Source organism: Bison bison, unplaced genomic scaffold, assembly GCF_000754665.1.
Source record: "Bison bison bison isolate TAMUID 2011002044 unplaced genomic scaffold, Bison_UMD1.0 scf7180017864197, whole genome shotgun sequence".
In the NCBI taxonomy this organism is placed as follows: domain Eukaryota; kingdom Metazoa; phylum Chordata; class Mammalia; order Artiodactyla; family Bovidae; genus Bison; species Bison bison.
Window position 1 is genome coordinate 1,988,135 of NW_011494769.1, and position 14,118 is coordinate 2,002,252.

The window sequence follows — 14,118 nt, forward strand, 5'->3', positions numbered from 1 at the left end:
CGTAGAATTCAGCGCTGCCCTTCTTAGCACCTTCGGCATCATCAACGGTTACTGTACAATTGGCCATGTGAGTCCTCAGTCCTGGGTCTCCCTTGACTATTCTCTTCCATCTCCCCCAGTCACTGCACCTGGTAGAGCTTGATCAGGAAGCTGAATCATGCTGAGGTGGGTTCATTTTATTTGCATGCAATTTATCCCAAGTTGGTTAGCTCCTTGAGACCAATATCATGTCAATGACTACTGTATATCGTGCACCCAGCACAGTACCTGGAGCACAGCAGGCTCTGTCCAGGCCCTTGCTTCTGATAGGTGGCACTTCTGCCCATCTCTTGCAGATTCCTTCCTAGTGCTCCTCTGTGATCTACTCTTTCCTACTCTTCCTCTGCTCCTTTCTTTCACCCCTACTTCCCTCTCTTCTTCCTTTCTTTTAAAAAGAATTTCCTCAGAGGAAACGCTCATACCATCCATTTCTTACAAACCTGACATAGCTCTTTTTACCTTCTCATGCTATATTTATGCCATATACCAAATCTAGTCAGTTCCCTAGTTCCCTTTGAAATGTCCTGGATTCTTATTGCTTCAGTGAGATTCACTTAAATTCTCTGTGTTCACAGCCTTCATAACTAGAATTATCTCCTTTATTTTTTTCCCACCTTTAGTTTCTTCTCTCTACATCTCCTCCTTCCATATGCCACCAGAATAACTTTTATAGAACACTTGCCTCTTATTCAAGAACCTATAGATGGTTGCCTATGTAATTCAACATGTTTAAACCCTGCTAGTAGGCTTCAGGATGGCTCTACAAATTCTCCCTAACATAACCGCTCATGAAAAAGAAGAGAAATAGAATAATGCATATTAGAGGAAGCAAAATTAACTTAGAGGGCATCGTTGCTTTGTTATTTTAAGACAGGAAACATGTGCATATTGATAGGAGAGGGAATCAAACTCAGTGCTTGGATGATGGAAAAAATGGAAGTGGTCATTAATGAGGAGGGACCTCTCTCTCTCTAAAACAATGTAAAAAGGAAGAGAGAGAGTGTAGTTCTGAGACCACAGTATTCCCAGTAAAGTAGGTAGCAAGTTGGCTGCCAGTGATGGAGACCTATAGCTTTAGATAGGCTTAGGCAGTTAGGAGTATCTGCTCATTCCTCATTCACTCACTCCTACAGGTGTGTTGACCACTTCTGTATACGTAAACTAACCCTCTTTAGTAGTGTTCCACTTTGCTCACAAGGCTTCTGCATTTGATTACGTCATCCAAACCACAGGAAAATAGATTTATCTCCATTCAATTGTAATCTTGTTCGATTCATTATTCCAGCCAGTTGGGATCTTCTTGAATCCCAACTCTGTCATTCAATGCTCTCCCTTCCAACTTTGTGTCTTTCTTTGAGAATCTGATAAGCATATGCTCTATAGCTTTTATTACAAACATTTATAAAAATGTGGAGTGGGATATCACTAAGACATAGGATACATGTGAAACTGCTCTCCCTCTCGACAGGACTCTTTAATAAGCTCCCTTTTGGTGATGTTTTCCTGCCTGGGTTGTATCTCTCCACCTCTTCCAACAGGATATCATGAAAGAGCTCATCAAATACTTTGCTCAAGTCCAAAAACACCATGCTCACTTCATTTCCCTCATCAAGCTGGCAAGTAAATGAATAATGCTGGCAAGTGGAAGAATACAATTAGATTGACAAAACTTGTTTTTAGCAAACCTATGCCAAATGGTCATGATTTCTCTTTCCAAGTGCATGTAAACAATTTCCTTAACTGGCAGTTATAGGTTCTTGCCATTGATGGCAAGTTCACTGCCACATATTTTGGAATTTTTCTTCTCTTTCCATAAAGCAGAATTGTATGTCTGTTTCTCAGTTTCTGGCATGGTTTTCCTTTAGTTCTGCAGAGAGCACCTCTCTCAGTCTAGGGGAAAAAACCTGCAAATTTTCTTAGTATCCTTTTTTTTTAAAACAGAAGTTTCATATACATCCTGTAAGAGGTGCATGAAACACTGGTGAGATTTTAGGATGTGTTATGACACAGCCTATGGAGCAGACCACAGTAGAACCCTCTTGAGATAAGAGCTGATGAGATTGGTTCAGGTCACTGACTCTTCAAATGGGTTGGTATATTGTGCTCTAGGCAGTGAGTGTGGTTTGGAATTAAAAGTCCCTCTCAACTAGAGATTTCTGGAAAAAAAAAAAAAAAAATCAGAGTCTAAACAATTTTCCTTCTCTCTCCCCACCCATATTGTTTTTCTCTCCCATCAGTACCTTCAGAGTACCACAGTATATGACCTACTAGCAATTAAGATTGGACTTACCCACTTGCCCAAGCCTGGATAGTCATGTTCTGGATCAAAAAGGTGCTGGTGTAACTGGAATTCTCGACTGAACTCTGCTGTGTCAGGGGTGTTTTCTAGACATCCATCATCTACTGCAAACAACAAAAGGTTTTTGAGGAACAGCCAAGTATCTATTGTTATTCTAAGAGTTAATTTATTAAAAACAACTAGACATCCAAAGGTCAGAATGTATTCACATCAGTCATTCTAAATCAATATACTTCTGGGATTTGCTCATCCCAGATTCCCATTCCTCTCCTACCCATGTCAGAGAATGGTTGGCTGCTCACCAAACCCACTTCCCATTCCCCGTCGGCACATGGCTAATTTCCCAGCCTTGCTATGCAATCAGGTGGAGTCATATGCCTGGATTTGTGCTGATGGAATGTGGGCAGAAGTGATGTATCCCACCTCCAAGCCTGGTCCATAAAAACCCTCTAGAGGACCCCCTCTCTCGCTCTCCCAAGCCCACCCTCACCCCCAGCATCTGTTGGTCTGCTTGCTACACGTTGCCGACCAGGGCAACTGTGGATGTCAAGTGTAAAGATGAAAGATGACAGTCTGGGTTGCTGAACCATCCATCTCCACAACACCCTCACCCACCTCTGGCAGGACTTCACACAAATAAGAAATAAGCTTCTATTGTGTTAAGCCAGTGTTATTTTTTGTCTGTCATAACGGCAATTATTTCCTTTACTGATATACTTCCATTCCACATGACTTACTCTGTTTTCTCTTGGGTGGCTCTTTAGAAATGATTTTGGCTTCTTGGAGAAAGTCCATTATATAAGAAAAATAATTATTAGACAGAACTTGATGGTGTGTGTTGTAGTGGTAACTGGGTAAGTCTGGAGTCAGAAACATAGACCCGAGCTCAGGGTTCAAATCTTAGCTCATGATTGATAGATGGGTTTAGTTCCTTGGGAGAGTTAACTTAGCCTAAGTCCATTTATTCACCTATGAGATGGGAATAATCAAATCCTTACCTTTGAGAGTAGCTATGGAGAATAGAGATGATCATATAGAGAGCATCTGGCACATAATAGGTTTCCTCTATGTTTTAGTTCCCTTCTCACCATCTCTCTTTAAATGACAGTTCATATTATCAGTGCTCTTTGAAATAAAGCAAGTCTTCCATTCAAACACAGAAAAAGGTTATCCCTCTTGACTGCTGCTTTTACCTAAGCCCCGTCATTACAAGTCACAGTGCTCTGAAACGGAGTCCTTTTTTTCCTGTCTCTAATGTGCTTTATAGACAACAGCTTTAGGGGAGGGGAGGTTGGGAGGGTGGTTTGTGCAGGACTAGGGAAACGAAAATGGCACCCCACTCCAGTATTCTTGCCTGGAGAATCCCATGGACAGAGGAGCCTAGCAGGCTACAGTCCATGGGGTTGCAAGAGTCAGACACGACTTAGCAACTAAACTACTACTAACTAGGGAAATGAACGGAGAAGGCAATGGCACCCCACTCCAGTACTCTTGCCTGGAAAATCCCATGGATGGAGGAGCCTGGTAGGCTATAGTCCATGGGGTCGCTAAGAGTTGGACACGACTGAGCGACTTCCCTTTCACTATTCACTTTCATGCATTGGAGAAGGAAATGGCAACCCACTCCAGTGTTCTTGCCTGGACAATCCCAGGGACGGGGGAGCCTGGTGGGCTTCCGTCTATGGGGTTGCACAGAGTCGGACACAACTGAAGCGACTTAGCAGCAGCAGCAGCAGGGAAATGAAAGAGACTTCCTTTCAAAGGGAGAGTGAAGCATCAAAGTCAATGCTAAAAGCGGTCTAACGCAATCAGGCAGGTAGTCTGGTCTCTTGAGAGCGCTCTGACGCCTACCAGCAGCTTTCAGCATCCAGTATCTCAGTCCTTAGCAGCATGAAGCTTGTGAGGAAAGCACTAGCATTTGGAAAAGACCCTAATGTGACTCTAACATGGCTCCCCACTTCTCACTGAACTGGTTAACTGATTTCTTCATCTAGAGCAATTAACATGGAGGAAAGGGAGAGCAAAGCAAAAGAGGTCAGGCAGTCTGCACATGGCAGCTTTACAACCTCTTCCTAATTGTTTCTCAGGTACCTCTGAGTGGGCCCAAACTGAGATGCAGAGATAGAGCCCTGTGGCTCTGGGAACCCAAGGTGTCTGGAGCCTGAAAATGCTCCCTGGAATTCACATCCCTGAAGACCAGGACAGACTGTGAGTTCTGTTTGCTGCTCTACTGGGCTGAGTGAGCCATGATTCAGAGGTGAGTGTGGCTTGGGGAGGGAAGTGAAGGTTATTCTTGGATGGTTGGATTATGCGGTGTCATGATTCTCAATGAGGCATGCCTCAAGCAATTTCTTACAAAAAATGGCTAAATTTAGCAAGTGAGGTTTTTGTAGAATGCAGATTATGATAGAACAAAGAAGGAGAAGTATGTTAGCTTAATGAAAAGGCAGGGAGGGAAGGGGAAGATAACGGCAGACAAGAAAGGGCCTGGGAGCTAGGTTTTTATCCAACTCTTTCAGCCAGCCAGGATTGCTCCATCTCAGAGCTCCTAAGAGCTACTGATTAGGGCTTGATTACATAGATCTCTATATTACTTGTTTCAAGGATTAGCTAGGACTACACTGAATGTTTTTTTTAAGGCACTGACTATGTCTTCATTTTACAGATGAAGAAACTGAGGCCCAAGGAGGTAAACTGACAGACTGTAATGAGGACTAGATGGCAGATCTGTTGGCGCAAACTCTGCCTCTCTTTCCGTTCTCCTCTAACAGCAGTTCTCCAAATTTCAGGATCCTCCAGAATCACAGGAAAGGCTGCTTAGAACACAGATTTCTGCCTCCTACCCCCAGGGTTTCTGTTTCAGTGCACAGAGGAGCCTGCTGGGCTCCCTACAGTTCATGGGGTCACAAAGAGTTGGACACAACTAAGCAACTAACATTTTACTTTTTTATTTTTTACCCCCAGGGTTTCTAAATCAATAGCTCTGGAATAGAGGTGAACATCTGCATTTCAAATAAGTCTCCAGGTAACGCTGATACTGCCAGGGCTACATTTTAAGAACTATTGTCCGATATGATATTGAATCAGTTTAACCAAATCCCCATGGAGACTGTTATTCTTCAGACTCCAAAGTGGTCTTTCTTCCTGCTCATCCAAAGCCTCACAATCAAGTGAAAAGTGGCTGAATCACTGGTTCTGTGCAGTCATTTAGGTTTTCCTATCCTGGGCCAGCATCCCCACACTGGCTTGGCCATGTCCAACTATTTTGGTTGTCCCATCCCAGGATGGAGGCTCTGTCCCCCATGGGAAACAAAGACCTCACCGTAAATGAAAAGAGGACTATCTTTCAGAGGGATCGTCTTTCGAAGAGAGCCTGTATTGTGTTTAAGAAAAGCTGAGGTACCAACACTGGCAGAATTTTCAGAGCAAGGCAGCGTGTCTTAGTGGTTGGGTCCATGGTCCTGAATCAGATAGACCCAAGTTTGAGTCTTGGCTCAGCTACTTGTTACATGAATAACCTTGAGCAAGCTATTTCGGAAGCTTCAGGTTCATTATATGTAAAGTAAGGATAATAAATACTAAGTGTAGTGTTCGTCATTCAGTCGTATCCGACTCTTTGCGACCCCATGTAGCCCACCAGGTTCCTCTGTCCGTGGAATTCTCCAGGCAAGAATACTGGAGTGGGCTGCTGTTTCCTTCTCCAGGGATCTTCCTGACCTAGGGATCGAACCCAGGCCTCCTGCACTGCAGGTAGATTCTTTACCATCTGAGCCATCAGGGAAGCCCAATAAATACTGACATTATTATTATTGGGCTGGAGGGAAAAGACTACTCTGGTTGCTTACCAGTGGCAAAGCTATTTACAATCTGGATGATATTTAATCAGTTCTTACTCTGTGTGAGGTGATGTGCCAAGTGCTTAACATGGATAATTTCATTTAACTCCCCAATAACCCCCATTTTGCAAATAAGGAAGCTGAGATGCAAGTAGTTTATTAACTTGTTCGAGGTCACATCTCCTGACCAGGGGTTTGAATTCAGGTAGTCCTCTGTCTAGAGCAACTCCTCTGAACCAGCAAAATAAGCTGCTCAAAGCCCAGCATAAGTGAAGCTCACTCACCATTCATCCTCTTTGGCACTGGGGGGTAGAAAATTGGGAGCAATACATGAACAGCAAGGAAGGTTTCAACCTACTTCCTTAACCAACGTACCCTCCTGGGTCCCCTCTCTCTCATGCCACCCCCCAACTCCCAAAGAAATATTTCAGAATAGATGCTCACTGGTTACAACACAGTTGGAATGTCAATTGTCACGAGAAGTGAGGAAAACAAATGGACATGGATCATCCACAAAGGAAACAAGTTCCAAAGTGGGCAGCAACTGTATCAAAGAAGAGAGGAAAAAAGAGAAAACCCTCTCTTTTATTAAAAAATGAAGCACATGCAGAAAAGAGCATCAATAGGGAGAGAGAAGATGAAGCCTTGGCAGGAGAGTCCTCTGCAGGTATATCTGAACACCAGAACTCACCAAGAGTTCTAGAATCAATTTCCTTTTCCAATCCACCTACAAATAAATTCACAGGGGCTCATGGGACTAGAAATACTATTTCTCCGAACATATGTGGCCAACGTTAGCATTTTTAATTTCCTCCAAAAGCTCCTACCTTTCACAGGAACCCAGGAGCATGCCCACTAATGCCCACTACCTGTTTTTCCAACGGGACAGGGGTTTGGAGGGTCTGGGTAGCCCTGGTCCTCACTGAAGTCCTTAGGAATGTTGTCACCGGTCAACTCTGCTACGATGTTTGGGATGTTGCCAAAGGGACCCAAGTGTTGCAGACCTTCATGAGCTCCACCTGCCAGGAAATCAAAAGTAGATCATTTCAGGGCAATGCCATTCATTTCAACTTCTATTTATTCAGGCATACCATACAAGCAAAGTACTGTGTTCTATGCTGTGGAGAGAGAAAAGGAAATACAATAGTTCCTGCCCCTTAGGGGGTTAAACTTTTCATTGTGGAAACAGGCACAAACTGCACAAAGATCATTTCCACTCAGGGCACACTATATATGTGCTATGCTGGACATGTTAAAATACAGTGCTTGGAACAGAGGAAAGGGAGAGTTCCATTAGGCTGAGAGGACGGGAGGACTTTTGGACAAGTTGGAGCTTGAGTGGCACTGACATAGAAGAGCTGGGCTTTGCAAGTTGGGCACGGGGCTCAGGGAAGAGAAAAGGGTGCAACTGGCATCCAGATAAAAGAACAGGCTGAATGACAACCAATTACCAATAGAAGGGAGATGAAGAAAAAAATATTTGACTTTCTCCCATTCTAGATCAACCACTTAAAATTGGGGGTATTTATTTCAGTTTTTTCTTCCCTGTGCATCTTTTTCTATCCATTTGTTTATTTTTCATTTACTATTAAAGCATGTGGCTGCACGGTCTCTATCCCCATGATTATAAATGACCATGTAGTCTTCAATCCAGTGATTCCACCACAACATATTAATCATTCCCCCATTGTGGGATGTTTAGTGTTTCCCAATTTGCTCTTAGGCATTTAATTTTTTCCATATTTTGGATTAGATTTCCTCAGAAAAGATTCCCAGAAGTCAAATTACTGGGTCAAAGGCTATAAATATTTTTATGACTCTTTATATTATATTGCCAAGCTGTTTTCCAGAAAGGAGGTACCAATTTATAAAATATCAACAAAATCTGAGAATTCTATATTTATACATCTTAACCAGTATTGGGTTTTACAAAAATAAAGTTTTATGTTTTCTTTGCTAATTTTAAAGGCTTTTAGAAAAAGTACTGTTTCCTTTTGAATGTCTTTGATTTCTAGCTCAGTCGATTTTTTTCCATGTTTGTTTACCCGATTTAATTTCTTTTCTGTGAGTTGTCTGTTTATGCTCTTGGAATTTTAGTGTTTCTCTTATCAACTTTCAAGGACATTTTACATAATAAAGGTATCAAGTCTTTGGCCATTACATTTCCTGCAAACACTTTCCACGTTGTCTGACTGACTTCTGGATATATTTGTAATAGTTTGCTAACATACGTTTTTAAAACTTATGTAGGTTTGTTGTTGTTATCCTTCAAGATCTCCTCTCACCTTCTAAACTTACTAAACTATTGGCCCTTCACAAAGGTATTATCAGTATTTAGATATTTCAGTTTTCTATTTTTAAAATTAACTCTTTGGTACAGCCACTGTTGAGGTTCCTGAAAAAATGAAAACCAGAACTGCCATGTGATCGAGCAATTCGAGCAATTCAACTCCTGGGTATTTATCCAAAGAAAATGAAAACACTAATTCAAAAAGAAATATGCAGTCCAATATTCATTGCAGCATTATTTATAATAGCCAAGATATGAAAGCAACTGAATGAATCAACAGATGAATGGATAAAGAAGATGTGTGTGTGTATATACGTGTGTATATATATATATATATACAGAGAGAGAGAGAGAGAGAGAGAGAACGTCAGTCAGTGGAATATTACTCAGCCATATGACAACATAGATGCACCCGGAGGGTATTAAACTAAGTGAAATCCTATATGCTCTCACCTATATATGATATCTCAGAAACAAAACAAATGAAAAAAATAACAAAATAGAAACAGATTCAGATACAGAGAGCAAACTAATAGTTGCCAGAGGGGAATGGGGGTGGCAAGGGGTTGAATGAAAGTAGAGGAAGGGAATCACACAGACTGCAGTTATAAAATAAGTCAAAGGTATGCAATATACAGCACACGGAATACAGTCAATAGCATTGTAATCAATTTGTATGGCATGTAATCTATGAAGATATGGAATCACTAGGTTGTGCACCTGAAACTAATATAATATTGCAAGTCAACTATACTTCCAAAAAAAGAAAAAAGTTAACTCTGATATATATACACTGTGTGTTTTAGGGCATGTAAAATAATTAACCAATTACCCTATCAGCACTTGCTCAGTGATTCTGTCCTTCTCTACATATTTCATCCCTTCAACAAATATTTAGTTGCCCCGTAGATACCAAGCCTGCTCTGAACACCAAGGCACAGCAGTGAATAAGAACAAGTACGTTCATGTTGTATAACTTGCTTTACTTAAATATCCTGCTTGTGCTCCGTCGCTCAGTCATGTCTGACTCTTTGCGACCCTATGGACTGTAGCCTGCTAGGCTCCTCAGTGCGTGGGATTCTCCAGGCAGGAATACTGGAGTGGGTTGCCATTTCCTTCTCTAGGGGATTTTCCCAGCCCTGGGATCGAATTCTGTCTCCTGCACCTCTTGCATTGGAAGGCAGATTCTTTACCTCTGCACCACCCGGGAAGCCCCTTACTTAAATATAATGTATGTCAATTTCCAGACTCTTGTCTTGCAGCCTTAATATCCTATAAGGCTCAGGAATCTTACTCTTCTGACACCACAGCAGCCATTTCAGGAATGAATTCCTATTTATTAGCTGTATCATGACACAGCTGCCTTGCTGTGTAATCACTATGTACATAGACCTAAACACAAAAGGGAAAATTAAAATGTGCTTGCTTGATGTGCATGAAATTAGAAACAAAATCAGGTAGTTCAGCTGGTAAAGAATTCACCTGCAGTGCAGGAGACCCTGGTTCTATTCCTGGGTCGGGAAAATCCCGTGGAGAAGGGATAGACTATCTACTTGTATTCTTGGGCTTTCCTGGTGTCTCAGACAGTAAAGAATCCGCCTGCAACGTGGAAGACCTGGGTTTGAACCCTGGGTTGGAAAGATCCCTGGAGGAGAGCATGCAACCCACTCCAGTATTCTTGCCTGGAGAATCCCCATGGACAGAGTAGCCTGGCAGGTTGCAGTCTCTGGGGGTTACAGAGTCAGACACGACTAAAGTAACTAATCACAGTACAGCATAAAGTAACCATACTTCCACCTTCACAGGAAGAATGGTCTTGCCAATGGGTTATGTTACTTAAGTCGAGCTAGGTGAGTCTCCCTTTTCCCCTGGACAAGTTGTGCCAAGGCATAAATATCTGACACTTGCTTTTTTCCCTCTTTGTTGGTTGAATCAACTCCCATTTAGATCAACACATATTTTTCCATTGGAAATATTAATATATTCAGTAGGATCATGGTTAGCTCCTAGTGTCCTGGGAATACTATTGTCTCTTTGAAGTCACATTGCATCTTTCTGTCTTAATTTATTATGCTTAACATTTATTCTTTTGGTTTGTTTTTTTGTTTTGTTTTGAACACATAGCATGGCTTGTGGTATCTTAGTTCCCCAACCAGGGATCAAACCCATGCCCCCTGCAGTGGAAGTGCAGAGTCTTAATTCTTAAAAGGATAATTGTACCTCCTTTAATGCCAAATTCCTCTAGCTTCCAAATATAGACACCATAAAGTAACTGGGTTTTTTGGTTTATGTTTATATTATAGCTAACTGAGTGAGTAGCACACAAAATTTCTGCATTTTTAAAGAAAGGTATTATTTTTATAAATTTTCCATGTGAATATTTAAGATGTATTCTTATATAACCCATAAATACCTAAATATAGCCAATTATCCAACATTATTAATCACATTCTTTTATGACCTTATTCATATTTTATCTATCATAATCTGGTGGCTGTGTTAAAATTTATTACTACCAATAAGTGTCTGTCAGTATCTTTTATTTCTTATTGTTTTTGCTTTAGCATTTTGATGCTATGCTAATAGCTATGTCCAAGAGTATAAATTCTTCATTTTAATTGTCATTAACTGGTAAAATTAACAACAATTGACAAATCATATCTTGACACATATTTCTGCTATTAGCCTTGCCAGTTTCATTCTGCTGTTTTGTTCGGTGAACCTTTGATCATTTTATTTTTAAACTTTCTGTATCTCTCTGAAGATTTTTCCAATTCATACTGAGGTGCCTGCCTTCAGAGACATTCTAGAAATTCATTTATTATCTCACATTAACCCAAGAAAGACCCACAAAAATTTAGAGAGACAGACCAGTATGCTTGGTATTGATATATCTGAGGCTTTATACCATCTTGGCATTAGAGTCACCTTGGTGATTGCTATAGGGCATGCCTTCTGGTGTGTCCATACATGTCTCAACTTTTGAAAGCACCCTAGGCTTAAGTGCCAGGAATTATCCAACTTGGCTTCAGGGAGATGCATGTCTTAATGCTCCACTAGTAATTAATGAAGGAAGCAAACACAGTTTCCTTTCTGGAAGGCCTGCCAAGGCTCTGTTTACCTCTGTGCACCAGTGCCATTAGAATGAATGGCACACTTGTTAGGGAGCAACAGATGTTTAGCACCAGGCAGATATAACACAGGCTCTTTTAAAACTGCATTTAATTACATCAAATCAAGAAATACTCACTGAGCAACTATGAGAGTTAGATGGAAATTAAAAAAAAAAAAAAATTCTATCTTTTGCACCTGGATGGGTGGAGGGGAGTTTGGGGAAGAAGGGATACATATATATGTATGGCTGAATCCCTTTGCTCTTCAACTGGAACTATCACAACATTGTTAATCGACTATACCACAGTACAAAATAAAAAAAAAAATTTTTAATGCTATCCTTTGTTCTCCAAGAGCTTGAATTTTATAGATAAGAAAGTGAAAGTGTTAGTTGTTCAGCTGTGTCTGACTCTTTGTGACCCCACGGACTGTAGCCTGCCAGGCTCCTCTGTCCATGGAATTCTCTAGGCAAGAATACTAGAGTTGGTTGCCATTCCCTTGTCCAAGAAATCTTCCCAACCCAGGGATAAAACCTGGGTTGATCAAACCCAGGTCTCCCACATCTCGCAGGCAGATTCTTTACTACCTGAGCCATCAGGGAAGCCAGCCAAGAAAACTAACCACGTATAGAAAATAACTAGAAAATTATATACTTGAGTATACAATCAAATGCTAGTTAACTGGTTCAGTATAATGTTTAGATTATGCTGTTCTATTTTGCGCCTGAAACCAAGTCAATCAAACTGTTAGGATGCCATGGATACTATCTGCTCCATTTGTCTCTAAAAACCAAACATATTTTAAAATTATTATTCAGTCAGCTTAAAAAAATATTTCTTGAGTATATATGACCATCAAGACATGGACTAGAGGGTCAATGATGAACCAGGTAAATATGACCCCTGCTCGTACAGAGTTTACAGTTTTGTAAGGGATACATAATGAAACACACATTTAATGATACAGTGAACATACTTACAAAACAGAAGTAGACTCACACACATGGAAAACAAACTAACAGTGACCAAGAGGGAGAGCAGGAGGAGGGGAGAGAGGAATTAGGAATTTGGGATTAACACATACGCACTACAGTATGTAAAATAGGTACACCACGAGGACCTACTCTATAGCACAAGAAACTATGCTCAATATTTTGTAATAACCTGTAATAGAAAGGAATCTGAAAAAGTGTGTGCGTGTGTGTGTGTGTGTGTGTATATATATATATATATATATACACACATGCTGCTCCTAAGTCGCTTCAGTCGTGTCTGACTCTGTGCGACCCCATAGACGGAAGCCCACCAGGCTCCCCCATCCCTGGGATTGTCCAGGCAAGAACACTGGAGTGGGTTGCCATTTCCTTCTCCAATGCATGAAAGTGAAAAGTGAAAGCGAAGTTGCTCAGTCGTGTCCGACTCTTCGAGACCCCATGGACTGCAGCCTACCAGGCTCCTCCGTCCATGGGATTTTCCAGGCAAGAGTACTGGAGTGGGGTGCCATTGCCTTCTCTGATATATATATATAACTGAATCACTTTGCTGTACACTTGAAACTAACACAACGTTGCAAATTAACTATACCTCAATAAAAAGAAAGGAAATACATTGAAGATGCGGAGTTATGATGTGACAGGGTTACAGTGAGGTGTCACAGGTATGCAGAGAAGCAATATCTAACCTAGATCTACGACATGAAGGATTGCCTGCAAGAAGCAATGTACCAATGATTATGCTCTGGGCCATAGAAAATACAAATGTGAAAGACAGGATTCCTGCTCCCTACTTAGTTCTTCATTCTAGTTGGTTGTTTAGCACCAAAACAACAAGCCAGTGGTCCATGATAAGATACATTCCTTGATAGAATTCATTATGGTATTATAAACGATGTGGAAATTCAGGAAATAGGGAACCTTCCAGGAAAACTTCCATGGAAGAGGTGACACGTGAGTTGAAGCAGGAAAGGCAGGATCCATCCTTATTGGTGGTGAAAGAAAAGCCACATGTAGGGCACAGAGGTAGGTGAGAGCAAGGAATATTTGAGCATCTGTGATGAGCACTGTTTGGAAGGGAGGAGCTAGATAGAAGGGGAGACAGCCAACACCAAGCAGAAAATTATGAAGTGATATAATAACAAACAGCAACCAAAGCTGTATGGAAAGAAGAGTGATATAATAATAGGATGTTGTGTAGAGCATTAATTTATTGATAGTTTAAAACCCTCCTTCCCACCAAGGGTGCACATCAGAATCACTTGTGGAATTTTTAAAAATCCCAGCCCTCTACCCCAGATCCACTGTACTCAAGCATCTTTCTGAAGGCCACTGTACAAAGATAGACGGGAGGGAAGTTAAGAAGCCTTCATAACACACTACTGCTGACACTCAGGGGAGAGGTGACACAGATTGGGATGGAGCAGCCACAACACAAGCAGAAATAAGAGAAATCTCAAACAGTGCAGAAGGGAGAGATGAGTCAAGAGTCCATGCGCTACTGACAGGTGAGGAGGGGATCTGGCTGCTCACTGCCCAAAAGCAATAA

At 41.3% G+C, this 14,118-nt stretch overlaps 1 protein-coding gene across 2 annotated transcripts in view; it reads right to left on the reverse strand.

Annotated features, from left to right (window-relative positions):
• SCG5 (secretogranin V (7B2 protein)) overlaps nucleotides 1-14,118 on the reverse strand; it is a 56,641-nt gene that overhangs the window by 10,532 nt on the left and 31,991 nt on the right. Inside the window, exons 3-4 of one of the 2 annotated variants that reach the window (XM_010844180.1) lie at nucleotides 7,044-7,193; nucleotides 2,330-2,439 (exon numbers count right to left, since the gene is read on the reverse strand). In XM_010844180.1, coding sequence (XP_010842482.1) covers nucleotides 2,330-2,439; nucleotides 7,044-7,193 — 260 coding nt within the window. Of the gene's footprint in view, nucleotides 1-2,329; nucleotides 2,443-7,043; nucleotides 7,194-14,118 lie in introns of both variants that reach the window. The other variant, XM_010844179.1, reaches the window with a different exon arrangement.